At 40.8% G+C, this 18,886-nt stretch overlaps 1 protein-coding gene across 1 annotated transcript; it reads right to left on the reverse strand.

Moving 5' to 3' along the window:
- Positions 1 to 10,744: 10,744 nt before the first annotated feature.
- LOC128297608 (uncharacterized) lies at positions 10,745 to 12,244 on the reverse strand. Its single transcript, XM_053033286.1, has one exon. The coding sequence runs from the start codon at positions 12,226 to 12,228 to the stop codon at positions 11,341 to 11,343; it is 888 nt and encodes a 295-aa protein (XP_052889246.1). The 5' UTR covers positions 12,229 to 12,244; the 3' UTR covers positions 10,745 to 11,340.
- Between the last annotated feature and the right edge of the window lie 6,642 nt (positions 12,245 to 18,886).

Consider the following 18,886-nt stretch of genomic DNA (forward strand, 5'->3'; position numbering starts at 1 on the left):
CCACGAGAATTGACAAAATGCTAACAAATTTGTCAAGCGACAAAATCAGCTTGTCAACTGCGAAAAACCACTATACCGTTGCCGCGGACACAATTGTACTCATTGACAAAGTAAATTGACAAGAATATCCACATGATCGAAGCAGCTTTCGACCAAAAAATAACTGATTTCATATTTTCATTTTTTGTTGAAATATTAACAAATTTGATGAATAGTGATAAAATATAAGCTATAGTTCATTCAAAAATCAAGCTTATGTACTTTAAATGCAAAGTAAAATACAATTTCCGATAAAAAATAATATTAACATAATTAGCAAGCGGTGCAAAATTTTGTCAGCATTTTGTCAGGATTTTGTCAACGTTTTGTCGTGGATGTTCTACAAAATTGAAGTTTGACAAAAGCTCACAAAAAGTTACAAAAGCTCCGTTTTGACAAATTTGTCAGCATTTTGTCAGCTCTCGTGACCCTGTACCTATTGAAATGTACAAAAATAATAAAAACGTCATAAATATACCCATTATAAATAAACCCCTGAAGGTATGCAATTAGGTATGAAAAACAAACAACATAACATTTTCCGCACGAGAATGCAAGATACAAATTAGCTTGATGAAGAAAGTTCTGAAGATGGTAATAAAAGTAAAATGTACCAATCAATTGCCCGTTATGGAGTAAAACTGCTGGATGTTTAAAGTAAACTAAAGTGTCATACATATGTCGACTGTTAATAAACCCCTGAAGGTATGCAATCGGGTAAACAAAAACAATATAACATTTTCCGATGAGGAAATTTTTACAGAAGGGAATAAAAGTAAAATGTACAAATCGATTACCCTTTATCGAGTCAAACTGCTGGATGTAAAGAAAAAAGCTAAATCGTCCTAAATATACGGATTAATAATAAACCCCTGAAGGTATGCAAATGTGTAAGAAATAAAGGGCAATTTAAATTTTCCGCACCACCAAACAGGACAGAAATTGGCTTACGGCTTGTATGAAGATGTTATGATCGTACATACCCTATTTCCATGGATAACCATCGACCGCTTTTGATATGCTCAAAACGGGGGGAGAACCATATCCGTTGACGAGTTTATTGAAACTGCATCAATGTTATTGATAGGCAAACACTGTCATACTTACTGCGTCCACCAGCTGGATGTACCCGTACCGAAGGCAGGCAGCAGCAACACTGCAAAGGTTAGGCAAGGTCCTCGAAAGGTCGTGATTGTTTTGTATGCGGGATAGCAAGAGTTGGCTAGAAAAAAAAAGAACAAATGCACAGTGTGCAACGTTACTACGGTAGAAATAATAGCCCATTCCCTGGTTTGAGCGTAATGGAGCTGAGTTGGCAGCAAAATTGCATGTGCACGTGTTATGCACGTCGTTGCGGTTATCGATGGCAAATTATATCCTCCTGGGGAATGGTAGTTCTGCTTTTGCGTGTGTGTCTGCACAAGGAAAAAGGAAATGCCCGAGAGCCAGAGAGCGGCAAACAATCGACCGAAGTAATCCGTACCGGTAGTGTTAGTAACGTTCGACGTTCCCATCGATACTAGCTGATTAAACGCTGAACTATGGGATTTAGTGTATTAGAGGGGGATAAAATCGGTAGTCGAATTAATCCGACTCCTCCGAAGAAACCTTCAATAAAATTCAGTGTTAAACATCAAAGCATAGTGCTGAAACGCAGTGGAGGATCAATCCCCTTGGAGGCCCAGGGCGGAATTTTTCAAGGGGGGCCCATAATTTTGCTACGGCATTATTGGTGTTAGGGAGATGTACTTCAAACATGATTTAACAACACCAACAAAGTCTCGGAAAGAAAGCTCCCTTGCGTACATCTCAGAGTTCTGTTGCGTAGCCCTGTAAACGGGCCTGGTAAGCTAGTCTCTATATATAAACGTTTGTATGCGCTAAGGAGAACGATAACGCCACTACTTGGATTGCCATTAGCTGGTACGAAATTCCATACAAAACCAGCTGTTTTCAGATTGCCGATACCAGGAGAGCATCCACGGAAGAGGTAGCACCAGCAATTTTCCTCGAAAACCGCCGAAAGGTATGCAATGTTTAAACACTAACTTTCCCGTTGGTCGTAAAAAATTTCTTCGAAAACTACCAGTTTCCGAATGTATAATACCAGGAGAGCATGCACGGAAGAGGTAGCTCCTGGTACTGCGCCGTAAGGTATGCAATGTTTATACACTAACTTTGCAACCAACTTGCAACGCAATGCGCCGTAAGGTATGCAATGTTTATACACTAACCTTGCAACCAACTTGCAAAGCAAGTTTGGTGCAAGCAAGAAACTTGCAGCAAGATGGCGCCAAGATGGCGCCCAACTTCGTACTTGCATGCAACAAACTTGCATGCAAGTTCTTGCAAGCAAATTCTTGCATGCAAACTTGTATGCAAGTTTGCATGCAAGTTCTTGTATGCAAGTTTGCATGCAAGTTTGTATGCAAGTTCTTGTATGCAAGTTCTTGTATGCAAGTTTGTTGCATGCAAGTATGAAGTTGGGCGCCATCTTGCGCGCCATCTTGCTGCAAGTTTCTTGCATGTACCAAACTTGCATTGCAAGTTGGTTGCAAGGTTAGTGTATAAACATTGCATACCTTACGGCGCATTGCGTTGCAAGTTGGTTGCAAAGTTAGTGTATAAACATTGCATACCTTACGGCGCAGTACCAGGAGCTACCTCTTCCGTGCATGCTCTCCTGGTATTATACATTCGGAAACTGGTAGTTTTCGAAGAAATTTTTCACGACCAACGGGAAAATTTGTGTCCTGGTCCTGGTGCAATTTCGTTTATACTTTAAAGTCACAAAGTCGATATTCTTCTCTGCATTTAATTTATCACATAGAAAAAAATGTTTTATATAACCAAGGAAGATATTTTTGATCAATTTTTTCCCTTGTAAATTAATTTTTTTTGCTATAATTTAACTTTGTTTAAAAATTTTCGAAAATCGCACAATAGGCACAAATTTATTGGGGCTCCCAACACGGCGAGGCCCTAGGCGACCGCCTACTCCGCCTACCATTTGATCCGCCGCTGCTGAAACGCTAATGGAAAACTTTGCTAAATTCCTGTATAAACTTTGATTCTACCAGCGCTGGTAGACTGCAAAAATCTCCAAGAAAACTGCGAAATAACACCAACGACTATCAATGGGAAACTTTTAGGAACCTCGAAGAAACATCCAATACTGGATTCGAGTACTGTGGAAAACCTACAATACTGTACACGAAGAATTCCAAAGAAAATGGTTTCAAAATTTGTGAAAAGCTGTGCTTAATTCTCGAAAAAAAAAAAGATGTATAACAACTAAAAAACCTAGGGAAAACTGAGATAAAGTCATTTGAAAACCCGTGAAACGCTGTTTGATTGCGGCATTGATTCCGGATATGACTCCTGAACACTTCTGAGTTGCCAGCGGATTCGTTTCCGAATGTACGGACTGCTCCGGATTCAAATCCGAGTATTCTATATTCATGTCGACTTCAAAGTATTCTGTTTTTAAATGCAAAGTCAACTCCGAAGTAAACCGGAGCAGTCCGAAGCAATTGAAAGGTAAAATTCTTAGACGACTGCGAAGTAATTCGAAGTAATCCAGAGTCGATCCCGGTTTTGTTTCGGAGTTGAATCCTGTTTTCCGGCTTCGATTCAACCTAATCCGGATTACCCATCCCTATAGTGCATTGCGCTTGAAACGAAATTAAAAATGCGCGATGAAACATTTCAAGTGAAACATTTCAACGGTATACTAAAAACATTCATTTGGATCTTGTTCGATGGAAGTATAACTATAAACTACATAAATAAATATCACATAAACATTTGAATAAAACAAATAGCTTCTCATGTTCATAGTGAACTGTTGAAAGAGGATGTCCTGTGAAGGAATGCTTACCCGGAAGGAACAGAATAGAAAGTCTTCCGCACATGACATGATCGTGTTACAACGCTACAACCACATCCTGCGGTTTGGACTCGAGCTATTGTTTTATTGGTGGCTCATGCTGATGAGCTTAGTGCTGTTATGGTAAACAATTTCCATTAACTTCAGCACAATAAATTGCTGTACTAGGCGAGACGTCAGCACACACCCAGGCCAAAACGTCTCCATTATCGACACGATGTTCAAAGGGGGACTTTGTCGTATCGAAACTTTCTTGAGTTTGGTTTTGCTTCTTTTTCAAACGCGGTTTCACTTCCTGCTGAGTCTGATGCACTTTTTGCATTCCCTTGACAGTGGAATGCAGCTTTCACAACACAACCGCGACAGTGTTGTAGAAAATCCGTTGCCCGTTGACGGATCGGGACAGCAGGGCGTTGGTTTATTACCGAACGGATGCATTTGCTGGCTTTCCCCACCTTCCCCTTTACGGGTCGAGAGCCACTCCTGTGTCCGTGCTTTAACCGATAAGCACTAGAGCTGGCAGTAAAGTGCAAATAAAAGCCACACCGCGCCAACCTGATGATATCATTCCGGGAGCCGCTGTTTGCCTTTCATTGCCCGTTTGTTTTATCTACGCTGCAACGGTGCATAAAGCAAACAAAGTGTGTGTGTGTGTTTACCGTCGGAAGATTGGTGAAAGCTTCCAGTGATTTCACAGTCTTATTTTATTAGCTTTTTTTCCGCGCGACCGTGGCGATAAAAACGCAAAAGGGCCAATGGTCGATGCCATTTTAATTGCATCCCAAAGGAAATGGATCACAGCCACAGTGGTGCTGAGGGTGGTGTTTGAAAATTGTTTGACGGGTTGACGGAAGAGTTGCACGTCGCGCGTGTTCGTCCGCAATACATTGTTTAGTTTAGATAAGATTAGAGCAGTTTGCTTTGGATTGATGGGAGAAATGGAAACTATTCTGTTGCATTTATAAAGGATTTAATAAAACCCAAATAATAATAACATTTGAAATTTAATAAAAACAAAACCACATTGCAAGTGACATCCAATTTCATAATCGAACGCCTTTTGTCGAGCGGGTTGCATACTTTCAGGCAAATCCATGTAACGATTTTTCAATCATTCGCCCTGCAGCTCGTTTCCGATATATTGTTGGAAACTGTGCTTTTAAGACGATCTCACAAAGGCAAAAGCTCAGCACGCTGCAACGTAAATCCAATTTTATATAAAACCATACCCATAGCGTTAGAAATGCAATTAAATTCAACACATTAGAATGGTTCTGCTGGAACATTCCTGTTTGCCAGATGGAAGAGAGACAGTGACATGAAATCCCATCATACGCTGGTATCGCTTCTCTCGAAAATTGATTGCACTTAAATCATGCTTTGAGTTGGGGCCAACGTTTCGCGCGGGTAATCTCGTTGTGTACATGGCGTCTTCGTTGCTGGTGGGCGTGTTAAATCACAGCCACACTGAGCAGACGGTGGAGTGCTAATGGTGTAACATTTTGCACCATGTCTTACGCAAACTAAATCGAACATTGTTGTAAACGGTTCCACGGAGAAGGTGTTGATTTACATTGAGTGCGTAATTCAATTGCTTCCACGGTTTGAGAAAAAAAAACCAGAACAAAAAAGGTGCGCAACAATGGTGAAACATGCTGCAAATCGATTGGTAAACTGTTAACACAAATGGGCTGTGATCATGTGCAGGATGTGGGCAAAATTGGGCAGAATAATATGTACACCCTGGGACTTCACGCTTGGCACCGTTAATACATCGGTGGGATTAAGTTTCCGTTTCGTGGAACAGTAAGTAGATGGCCGGAGGTAAAGGAAAAACCTACGTCAAGCGATGCTTACCATTTACCTCCGGTGAGTATTTGATGGTTATGTTTGCCTTTCTTCCCGGAATATTCACTCACGCAACGCACCAGATTGTAACGCACACAGCGGATCGAATTCGCGTGCGATCCGAAAAATGCTATCAAAACCAATTTCAATCAATCAACTGCCGTCCAGAACGGCGTGGAAATGATGTGCGCGAGGGAGTGGGTAAGGAAATCCTTTTACCATCATAACTTTAATACCTTTCATCAGTATCGGTTCTAGTTGGGTGTGCTAAGTGAAAGAACGTGCGATTATCTTTTTTTTTTAGCGTTCAGCTTAGCTGTAGAGGATAAAAAGTAACACTTTAAAGGTTGATTCAGTCGTAGAAATTAAGGAATTACTACTTTAAATTAAATACAACCCCAAACTTGTACAAATGCTCAGATTAGAGCTGTCACTTATACACTAAGTATTAGTATAACACTTTGACAGTTAAGGTTAGCTGTTAGGTTATACATATGGCCACCTGAAACGTTATTTACTTAATTTTGTTTGTGTTTCATTTCCACATGGAAGGGTTTATTTGTGCGTCCTTAGTTGGATCGTTTCGACAAGACTTTCGGCCTTCTAATCCTTCCGAGCGGGGGTGTAGCACTTGTTTGTTTATTTGATTGAAACCAATCGATGGATTGGCTGGTAAATATTGTTCCACGGACGATGCGTTCCCCAGACAAGACGGGGGCAAGAAATTGCGCGTAGTTGCAAAATGTGAAAGTTCCACTTCCGGCAGAGGGCTACGACGGTGTGTTTTTTTTTTCGTTTTCTCGCAAAACTGATTGACTTGTTTGGCGGTAGCTAATGGGACAAGGAGCTACTATTAATAGCGCTGTTGTGGCTTTCGCCTACGTCGAAATAATACGAAGAAGAGTGCACAGAAACCCTAAATGGAAAGCACAAACAGACACGAATACGTGAAACCGTCCCGGTCGTAGGCGATGCGATACATACGAAATTTACTTTCCCAGAACGAACACACTTGAGCGGAAGTGGGAAAGTTGTCGATGACTTTGTTTTTTTTTTTTATATGCGTGGCAGATTGTTGCATTCCGGACCGAAAAGTCAAAGGTTGAACGTTTGAAATGTTGTAAATGTTAACCCTCTTTCGGCTTTTCGTAATAAGTCAAATATTAAGTAAAAGTTTAAATTGCGTCTCGATTGGATAATATTGGCATTTTGTGAACGTTAGCATATTTTATTAGCTCAGAACATAAATTCGCCTAAAAGTATGTAAATCGCATGACAAATAGGTGTGCATTATTAGTCGACTATCTTAGAAAAAAATTACTAAACGTAAATGCTATACTAAAGAGTACCAATGAAATAATAATACATAATAGTATTTTTTGTTGTGGTTTAGGACAATTAGAAAGGTGATTTAGAGAAAGAGCAAAAGAGAGAAAAATAGAAAAAAAAAATTGGACTCAAGAACCAGGAAGGAGTACAACAGCGAAAGAAAGAAAGGAAAAAAAATTAACCTTTTTAAAAAAAAAAGCAAATTTCAAGAATTTTAAAGGAGCGTCCAGACTGTTGACCATAACAGTTATACGTAACAAAATTTTGTTATGTTATACTTGTTACGCGTAACAAAAACAGAATAGCGAAATGTTGAATCCGTACCGTAACATATGCTCGAATTTAGCAAGTTCGAGTTGTTTTGCACCGGAAACAATTTTTAAACATTGGCGGTTGATCTAAGCACTGAACTAAACCTTTTCCCATGGTCTTTGTGCGAAAATAATGTATTTCAGCAATAAAATAGATTCTTGTTACGCTACGCGGGGGATTTTGCGTCCACACTTGTTACGGTCCGTTCAGTGTTGCCAAATCATCCTAAAACGCAATTTTATGTCAATTTGGTTGCCAGAAACGCCGATTTTCTGCTCGAAAACCATTCGAGCGTATGTTACGCTTACAGTCTGGACGCTCCTTAAGATTCAGCTTAATAATGACTTAAATAATAATGCATAACTTCATTCAGAGGTTAGTTTAAATCAATGTATAAATTTTCCGTCGAGGTGAATTATACACTAACACTAAACTACTGATTTTCATGCTTCTTCTTTCCCTCTTCAGAGCGTGATGGTAATATAATTTGTCAACAGTGTTCATGTTTCATCCGATGGCTGGTATGGTTCCATTGTCCTTGTCAAGGTAAACAGCTAACAGCAAAATATTATCGACTACTCGCTATCAAACACAACGACGGCACACTGACGCTTGTGAAACAGATGGATGGAAAGTGGGAAACACTAAAGAATTCCTGTCGATTGGCCCCAGGAAACAAAGACGACTTGGACATTCGCGCAAATCTAAACACAAATACACATGAAGACACCGAATGGTCCGGTGGTAGATGAGACCACCGGAACGTGGTATACCATCGTACGTAATTGCTGTGAAAAGTTTCGTAGCGCTCCCTGCCCTGCCCACTCATCGCCAACGGCACACAAAGGATGCAACAGTCCACAGTAAGCGGTGGCACGAAAGAAAGAAAAACGTGGACAAACTGAGTGTGTTGTGAAACTTTTCACCACTCGGTTAGCTGTACGGTTATGGTGCAAGATAAGAAAAAAGGAATACAATTTTATTTAATTATCCTCACCGAAAAGAGACAACTTCCAGCGAACGGTTAAGGGAACAGCTCCGGCAGAAGGTTAAGACGAACTCAACTTTTGCTTTGCAACAAACTCGCAACAACGGGAACCAAGATGAAGGAAAACGACGTCGAGTCAGACACACAAAAAAGGTGGGCGAATTTCCCGGTCAGGGACGGGTAGACGGCGATGTCCACCGGTTTTTGGGGTGGAAGAAAAGGGTGTTCAGATCGCTAACATAAACTTCCCAACTTAGTGGAGCAGAAAAATGAGCATACCAAGGGGAAAGTTTTCAACTTTGTGTTGTAAACGGTAGCGCTGAGGGACGACGGGTTGCCCTTTTTTGTTGACACACTGTAGTCATGCAGAAGAACAGCATGCAATGTACTAAGTACCAATAAAGATTGTCATCCATCAACACGTGGAAAAATATTGTTCTGTAAAAAAACAAACCCACGAATGGCAAACGATTTGGACAATAAAGTAAGCAAAACAGAACAAACGCGAAGAAAAGCGAAGCGGGCAATGAGAAATCGTAGTGACAAATTTGTCTCGACCGAGGTAGAAAAGAAAAACAAATCGATGCCAATTGCGTTTCCCCTTGTTGCAGTAAATTAAGTCGGCAAAAATAATAAGTCAGTAATGGAGCATATTTCCACTGTTCCACTCCGTTTTGATTAGAGTTCACAGAAGATAGAAATGATGGCAATGACCGGAACTGTCATATTAAATCGTCTCTCGGTTTCCAGGGAAAATTCCCATGTGGTTTGCAGCAAAATTGTGCTCGCCCGTTGCACATCGCACCACCAATTAGTTCGGCAAATGTTCGCTCCCTCGTTCGTCCACGGGTCTCCTGGTCCGGGAACCTGTCTACGCTGTTTGCAATCTGGTTAGATGCTTCGTTGCGTCAACGGGAGAAAAGGCAACAACAAAAAAAAAAACACATTCAGCAGCAGCTTCGGTTGACACATTTTCCAGCTCAGTGAGTCCAGCTGCCTGGGTGGGGGAGAGATCGAACAGCTAGTCGAGGTCAGCTAGTCTACCGTTTCCATACATCAAAGCATCAAATAATTAGCCTCGGGATGGAATACTGCTCAGTGTGATCGAACTTTATTTTGCATCGAACACCAATGTTATCGTCTCTTCTTTGGGAAAGTATTCTCTATGGAAACAACCTCCATTGCAGCTGGCCAATTCAACTACAGCATGTAACGAAGTGTGTTTTCGTGGGTTTTGATGAAATTTTGTACAAAAATTGAATCCCAAGTATATTGTCGATAGCATATTGTACGGTCACCCAAGGTCTCTCTCTTCACTTTTCCATCCACTCGAGTGGATTCATTTTTGCAACAGATCATGTTTTGTGATTTGCATTTGCTTGTCGGCCCCCTTAATCCGATCTTGCTCGTACACGGTTGTGGACAAATTTCATATATCGTATGACAGTTTCTGCGTTGAAAAGCATGGTGAATGGTTTTTGGAATTGAGAGGCTAAGCCCATCATTGTTGACGAAAGTTGGAATCAAATTTCGGCGAGCACGTTTGATCTGGCGATGAAGAGACAAAGAATTTGCCCGGTGTAAGGCAAATTTTGCTCCGAAACCGAAATATTATCCTTCTTCTTGTACAAAATTATATCAAACAAGATATTACTGTACGCTAATACGAAGAAATTGAATTGGAAATATAAAATTCCGAAAAGAAATAAAAGTTCCGCGAAGAAAACTAAATAAAAGCCTTAATAAAATACAATAAAATTATAAATGTTCACCAAATTGGACAAATGATATCCTCATAAATCATTACTGAGTGAAAATTTTCTGTAATGAAATAGCGAGAAAATGTTTTACGATTCATGGGAAGCAGTTAAGAGTTTGGTGCGACAGTGAACCAATATGTCTGCGATGAAGTTAGCTTCCCGGAACGATGATGATGGTGGTGGTGGTAGTATAAATAGTATTGCGATTCGGTGATTCCGGAAACAAATGTTTCGGCCCGTTCTGCGTTCTCCATTGGGCGCGTGAGCTAAGGATTGCATAAACTTTCGGTGTAGTGTACGAGCGCTAAGTGAAGTGTACTACATAGAGCCCGTTTGCAAATAAGAGCAAACTCGGAAGCAGCAGGAATGGAACGCCAGCTATGTCGGAATAGAAATTCTGTGGAATTTTCAATCCCCGTGCAGAACGCACAGTGGAAGCCACACGATGGCAATGCGTGACGCAAGGAAATCGATGGCCCGATGTCTTACGCTCCGTTGTAAACGAGATGCTTTGAGGAGAAGAAAAAAAAACCCCGGAACATCATGGGAACGTGTCTACTTTGATGTTTTTTCCCCGGTTCGTACTGAAACGAGATCAGGTGATTTATTTCCTTATTTTTGAAGTGCAAGTATCGATTTCCCAACCATCCCGGAATCATCCGGTACGAGACCCGTGATGGGAAAATCGATTCCGAATTAAGTTGGCGTGTGGTAGATCGGGAACGCTAGAGTTGGGAAAGTTAGATTTATTGACCAACACAGTTTCATGCCGCACGGGAAGCATTCAAACGCCGTCGAATAGCTTTGAAGTTTGATGGAAAGGAACCTGTATTTACTATTAGCTGATCGATTTCATCGGTCGGTGTGTTTAAGTCGATTGCTGTACGCATTCTGGCTGAAAGGGTACAGACTTATACGAATAATTCATCGAACCAAATTCTTCCTAGTCGCATCTTTCTGTTTGTGTAACAATCCTGTCTTCTCTACCTATACGCATACTACTTCATTAGGTATAACGCACTGTCCCGAAACGTTGAGCGAACGGATTCGTTCATTCTCACTTACACATCTTTGATGCTAAATCGTACGCACATGTTTCGCTTCGAAATCACTCTAACACAAAGCCCCACCATCTACTTAGAACCTTTATTCTTTCGCGTTCCGCGAAACTTCTCTTAGTTGTGGAAATTATCCTGATTTAGGTTAGAATTTTCCGTATAAATAGTTTTCTTTGAATGACACATTTTCCATACGTGTCCCTGTTTTCCGCACAACAAACATTTCGATCCCTTTGCGGGGCAAACATAGCGATCGTGCACACAACCGCACCGTCGACAGTGTGTGTAGTGCTTGCGATCTTGCATGCGTCGCTCGTTCCCGGAATATTTCTGCACAAATTGCTGTACCTGCTGCTGTATGTTCATCGACTGTTCCGCCGGGAATCTCTGCTCGGTTCCGTCCGAACCCATGTCATTCTCGTGCTTCACCATCGTTTGCAGCTTCGCCGTTTCCCAGGTGCGTGCAATCTCACATGCCTCGACCAGCGTCAGGTTCGGTTCCCGTAGCATGCGCGTACGTAGCTCATGATCCACCACACCCGCTACAAACTGATCCCTCAGCGCATCGATTGCAAATTGACCAAACTCGCACGATTGGGCCTGCACCTTCAGGCTGATGATGTAATCGTTGATAGACTGGTCTGGCGATTGTTTCAGTTTGCGAAACTTGTAGCGCTCGGACACTACGTTCACCACCGGTGCGAAGTAATCCTTCAGCAGCTTAATTAGCTCGGCGTACGATTTGTCCCCCGGATCGTCCGGCGCACACATTGTTATTGCCACGGAGTAGAGTGACGCACCCGCCATTGTAACCAGCAGTGGAACTTTTTTCTCCTCCGGCACATCGTTCGCCTTGAAAAACATTTCGATGCGACTCGCGTACTCCGTGAAGCACTCACCAATCACGTACGGGTCAATGTTGCCGATCGTGTACATTCTATTGGCCACATGCAAACACTTTCCTTCCGAGAGGATGATTTTCTGCTCGTCCCCAGTTTGGAACATCTATACTCATTGACTGACTTAGTGCAACTGAACTCACTTCTATTCCAATGTTTCACGAATACGTACGCATACGCAAATATTCGTTATAGCTACATCCCGCTTTGATAATAGGTATAAGTGTATACAGGAGGTTATTGAGATACACTATACTTGAAACAAGCGGAGTATCGGCTTGTTTTAGGGCTACGCGATAATTACTTTGATACTTAAATACTTTGATTTCTTTTTTATTTGACAACAGAGTAGGTTTTTAGCACAAAATTCAGGCATACAAGAATAAAAGACGATTGAAAATGTCTTTTAATTCAATTGAATAGCTTTGCTATTAGCTTTTGGTTCTGTTTACTTATAATCAGTAGTCCGAAATACATAATAAATATCCCTTAAAGAAGGAATTTCAGTTTATAACTATTAAGAGTAAATGATATTTTGTGAGCGTATGCGACACACATCGAATATTTCTAAAATTGTAATGTTAGTGAAAGGTTTGTATTGATCCACTGCTTTCTGATCCGTTTTCACAGTGTATATATGTCGCTGCAGCGCCCTCTACCGGATTCGCATATTATTATTTATGTGTGACATCCAGGGATCGTCAAATAATTTTGACATGTCTACTGATTCATCACTAAATGAAGCAGAGCAAAACCTAAATGTAGGAAATATTTGATTTCCATGGAGGTATTGGGATTACTCAACTAAAATTATATTTATTTGATTTCCTGAAATATATTAATTAACATAAAATGCTTTAAAAATGCATACTTCCAGGCGCTCATGAGCTTAAGAGGACACAGTCCAAAGAAATTCCGCAGCGAAGAGGAATATTCTTGAACATTTATTTCTATAAAACGATCATGCCCTCTATAACAAAACGTAGTGAATTTAGGTTTCATGGAAATCATTTAATAAAAATATTTAGGTTTGATTATTGCCTTCATACAATTGTTTAGTTTTTTTTATAGCAAACACTTATTGTTATGTTCTATAACAATCGTGTGGCATTTCTTTTTTTTCTGCGACCGATTTCGGGTCGGATTTTGTGTTGAGATTTGCCAATCCGCTGCTTTACCTTCCTTTCGCACCTTAAACGGATTTTATGAATTACCGTTAAGGTGTCGAAGAATAAGAGGGTGAACCAGTTGAGGGTAGTTATTCGGAGTAAGGTAGGAAAAAAAAACATTTCCCACCGAAAAAAAAATGCACCATCACTAAAACGGCTCCAACCCATTTATGATTCCGGTACGGTTAACGCCGGTCCTAACCATGGTGTGGACGAGTGCCTTTCTACCAAATTCCCGTACCGAAGCAAAAACTATCCCCGTACAAAATGTGTCTGAATTTCGGGGAAAAAGCTTAACGTTCGGAAAAGTTTTCCGTGCATCTTGCTCCAAAGCATCCAAGCATACAACAACAACAAAAACTTCCGCGAAGTCGTTCGTTTCTCGTTTGTGTGCCGGGAACCGGGTGCGCTGTACGGTGCAAAGCATTTTCCGAGGGGTCGAAAAGCACTTAGTCTCGTTACCGTCACCGGTTTTATTGCGCTTTGGTAGCACGCCTCGGGTGGGGTGCGAGGTGATAGTGTACGCGATTTTTCCGCGATAAAACCTCTATTCGTGTGGGCAATAAGCAAAACAAGCGTCACAAAGACGACGAAACCCGTGATTGCTTGGTGTTTTGTATGCGAATGAGAAGGTAAGGTCAACTGCATGTGAAACACGTACCTGGCAGTTGCAGGTCCTGCAGCCTGCAGGATGCACATACACCAGGAACAAAGGATTGCAAACGTCGGGAAAAGAGTCCGACCACCGCACACACGCTGGTAACGTGTTGTCCCAAAAATGAATCCCTATCACAGCAACGGAAGGAAATAAAAACATAGCAGGAAAATTTGAATTTAATTGTAGAAACTGTCTAGACAAGTGCCCGCTCCTGCCCAACTCGCCCCGAGAAGAGCTAGGAGATGCTGGTACGGTTGTATCGTTCGGTTAACCTTTTACTATTTATTTCACCCGGCAGCAGAACCAGGCGTACCGGGAAGAGTGGTCTTTCGGCTCGAATGGGTCCATTCCGCATCCAACAACAGCAAACTGTTGGAACGTGTTTCGGGTAAAGCTATACGGAAAATCGGCTATATTTTACGTCCTTTGCTATACCGGAAGGAGCATCACCGGATAAATGAAGCAGTAAATTGCTCATCAAAAATTCAACCAACAGCTTACTACGAAACACCATGAAGGTTAATGGGCAAGAAGGGAAGCGCATGTGTCTGGAATAAATTGAAATTGTGTGTGTGTGTGTGCGTTTTTTTTCTTGGGCCATTCAATTAAAGTATGCAGATTTTATTTGACAAATTGAGTGGAAGTTAGTTTTGACAACGGGTTTAATTGATGTTCTTTGGAAATGAAGAGTGGCAAGGCTTGAGCAAAGCAAATAACGAGTGTTAAGACACTCAACAAGACGATTTTGTAATTCGGATTGCATAACTTTAGGCAACGTTGGTTATTACTCCCAAGAGTATGCAATTTTATCAGCGTCATATAAGAGTAGTGGCTCACTATGGTAATGTTAATTATGGTGAAAATTCACTGACTCATTAAATTCTGCTTAGGTGCGCTGGATTATTTCAATTACTACGCATGACTCGGACATCTACGAATTACCTCCAATTATTCTCGATTATTGTTATTACTACGAAATACTTCGAACTATATTTATCATTCACATTACATCATTCACATGTATCATTTAAGAAGACTCATTCGCATATTTTTTTTAAAAGAGTCATTCACATGAATCTTTTAAGAAGAGTCATTCTTTTGAATCTTTAGTGAGGTATCATACAAAATAAAAATCCTCAACACATGTTTGGCAATTTATGACTGGTGGGGAGGCCTGTTACATTAAGGGCAAGCTGCTTAGAAATCAAAAATCTTGGCAGATTCATCCATTTCTGAGGGTTTATGAATCTTCAGAATTCATGAATTTAGAGGACTCATATAGATTAATCTGAATTTTATTAAGCCTTGTATTGAACCCTCGTAGGCACCAAATAATCTATATTACTCAGGATCTATCAGGTCTACTTAGACAATACGATCTCTGCTTTATTTTTGGCAAATTGTCTTCATTGAACCATATTTCACTTGAATCTTTTTCTAAAGCTCTACGAAGGTTCGTGATTCTTTTTCGAACACTCTTGGCCATCTGCGAGTTTTTGGAAAACACGACACACTTTTTAACATTTTTTTAATGGTAAACGATTACTACGAAGAATTATTCGTTGATTTCGTATATCCAAGGCTTCAATTTTGGAAGTTTACTTTTGACAAATGGACAAAGGTTCAATGTAAAATGATTGTCCAACCTTTTTCCGGCAGCTTTGCGTCGTAGTTGCAAAGTTTGCCATCGGAGAAAATCTCAGATATTCTAGCACTTTCATTATTTTAGGTTTATAAGTGATTTACATTTTTATGATTGTTTTTTTTGAGTGTTTTCTTACAGTTGTTACAGCACTTTTCTATGACGGTTATTGACTCATTCTTACGCATGTTTCAGCTTATTGTAAGGGACTATTCGAAGGCATCTCATCAATAGTTTTTTTTTGTTTTCTAGCGAGTTTTGCGATGGGTTTCAAAGCAAGTATCCCAAGAGTCTCTGAGTGAGTTTTCCATCACTTTTTTGGGAATTTTCAGCAATTTATCAACCGTTTTTAGGCTACATTAACACAATGTTGTAAGAAATTGTAGCCTCCCACAACAATAATTTAAAAAATGCAACTTATTGCGCATTGTATTAGCAGAGGTGAGTTCGCTAAGGTCGAGTTAGCTCAGGAGCTCAGGAAGTCATAGCTTATAGGTCTAGCTACAGTTACCAATCCCTTTTATCTGGGATCAATCACTAAACCAATTTATGTTTAGTTGTTGTAAGACCACGCGCTGTTCTGGTAATGATTTTTATTTAATTTGATTTTTGTAGCTCTTAAAAACATCCAAATAATACAATACAAGCAATCATGAATACAAAACAAAACCCTTCGTTTGCGGATGTTCTCATTCAGTACGAATTTATCCATCCCAATCGATATAATTTTGGCATCTTGATGTACAAAAAAAAAAGAAAACACACACAAGCACAATCGGAAACCTTCCATTCCATCCATCTCGGTTGACTTTTGAAACGACCCAGGAAACGGCCACGTGCCATTATTCGGTTATCCATTATCGAATGAGGTACAATGTATACAGCACCCTAGCTGGCCTTTCTAAACCATTGCCAAACAGCAACCAAAGAAGAAGGAACGCAACAACGTAAATAACAAACAAACAGAATCCCATACAGAAGTGTACAAGTAAGCGAGTGAAAAAATATAGAAAAGTAACGGAAAAAAGGGTCGACTAAACAGTGAAACACTTACGAATTTTGCAAGCGTGTAGCAATATGTTGTACGAGTAACTTTTTTCTGTTTACCTTCGCCTCCGTTGGAACCCGTTTTTTATTCGCATAAATCAATGTCAAGGTTGGAAGCGACCAAAATGCTTCCAAACGCAACCGCGACCTTAGATCAAACCCCCGTTTGACCCGTGGCATACAGAGGGCGAGAGCGTGTCCTCACCCGGCGATGATTTGTCGTCCTTCCCAGCCAATTCCATTTCCGGCCATTTGCGGGTTTTGTTTCGTGGAAAACCGGACGTATCTACGATGTACTTCGAAAGGGAAGTATTGAAATTAGAGCACCCTGGAAGACGTGAACCAATCTGTTTGACGATGTATCGGTTATATTTGAGCTGGCTGTGCCCCGAAGCAGCAAGGACACAATGTTCGCTAGGTGGGCTGATAGGGAAAAATGTGCCTTGCTGATATGGAACGGCTGAAGGTTGACATTGTTTTATTTGCAGCGCACAGTTTTTTGCTTCGTTCCGCCGAAGCGAGACAAGATCGGGAAAAAAAATAAAAGAACCTCGAGTACTTCCGCTATTTATCGTATTGTTTCCATCTTACGATGACACGTGTTTACTTAAGTAGTCCCCCTACCCACCGGTTTGTTTGATGGTGTATGTATTCAATCCAACTAATCCTCCTGCGCCATAGGCAAACAACATTCGTTTTTCTTCTGGCCCGATTTCCTTCCGTGTACCACAACTTATTTAATTCCAATTATTTTTTTTGCCAGCTCTATTTTTCCCCGCTCTCTGACACGGTGTTTTTTTAGTAGCGTCATTCGAGCAGCCATTCGAGCACAACTGCACTACTAAGTAGACATACAAGCGAGAGCGAACTGTTTTTCTGCTGCTGTTGTTGTTCGCCTGCCCGTGTGTGCAGACGATCGAGAAGCAATAAATCATCCGCAGCAAAAAGTGTGATTACCGTCCGCAGCTGACACTACATCTTTTGCCGGACTCCTTTTGCTTGCGGCCCGGAGAGTTAGTTGAAAGAAAGGCACTACCCCAATGAATGCATCGTCAGCAACGGGGACGTTGATTTATGCTGAGTTAAATGCAGTCGACCTGGCTTTCGTACTGCCTCTCTCTGTTGTCATCCAGTCGCTGTTTGTGGGACTTTCGCATCGAAATTGAAAGGACTGCCGGGTTTCATTGTTGGATTTTTTTTTGTTTTTGAAGAGAAACTTTTGTTTTTGCTTCCATTTTCCCTCCCATATTCGGTTGCATTTGTTTTTCTCTGTGGCACAACAAAATTCAAACCCTCATTGTGAAGGGATGAGGAAAAGCAACAAGCAGGCTAGAATGCAGAGAGTTTCGTACGAAATGTTGCAACTGTTTCCATTTTCCTTTCAACACACTCGGCAGAGAAACAAAGCACCGGAAAATCATGTTGGCTCGTCTCATGAACGGCTCGTCCAACACAAACAGCGTATCAAACGGACGTGCTCTTTCATGTTGGTGTGTTGTTGGCTTTATTTTTCAAAAAATAAAGTATGTTTTTTTAATTAGATTTTCTTACCCACCTTAGGACCGCGATAGATGCGGAGCCCGCGAGCCGGAACGAAACATTGACAGTTATTTTTTCCATCAGTTTCCATCTTGGCCCTGGGCACTGGCTGAACTTTACCAACCATCGATGGAGCTGGTATTCCTGTGACCGCACCTCAGTTTTCAATTCATTTTCCGTACTTTTAATTAAAGCACATGCACGGTATGTGTGGGTAAAGTTGTGTTTGTGCATGGGTTTTTCCTTGTTTTTATTTTTGCTTCTACTAATTATGTAAAACAGAGCACAAAGGGTGAATTTTTCCAACTCCGCACGTGAATGTAACACATTCCAAATTAAGTTTTGATTAAAACCATTATGCTGTGAAAGCGGCACTTCATTTAACAAATCGCCGTGCAGTATGGGGTGAAGGTTTTGATAATACCATTCATACATGTAATTGTGTTTATGCTGTGGTGTTTGAAGCTAAGTGGTTGCGTAGTGGTTAGTGTCAGAATGAAGTAAATCAATCAAACAAATTTAATTACGCGCTGAGTGTTTACGCTTTGCCCGTCACACACTGTTGTTTTTTGTTGTGTTTTGTGTGTTATATTAGATGCGTTGCTATAAGTACTTAACATGGGTCAAGTGACGCAACATTCGTTGCGACTAGTGATGGTCAAAGTAGCGAAAATTGTGTATCGAACCGTTTTGGACAGTTCGGTCGGAC

This window comes from Anopheles moucheti, chromosome 2 (genome assembly GCF_943734755.1).
Source record: "Anopheles moucheti chromosome 2, idAnoMoucSN_F20_07, whole genome shotgun sequence".
In the NCBI taxonomy this organism is placed as follows: Eukaryota; Metazoa; Arthropoda; class Insecta; order Diptera; family Culicidae; genus Anopheles; species Anopheles moucheti.

Bases quoted from the DNA above. Each gene is read 5' to 3' on its own strand.
- LOC128297608 (XM_053033286.1), bottom strand. From the start codon at position 12,228: ATGTTCCAAACTGGGGACGAGCAGAAAATCATCCTCTCGGAAGGAAAG.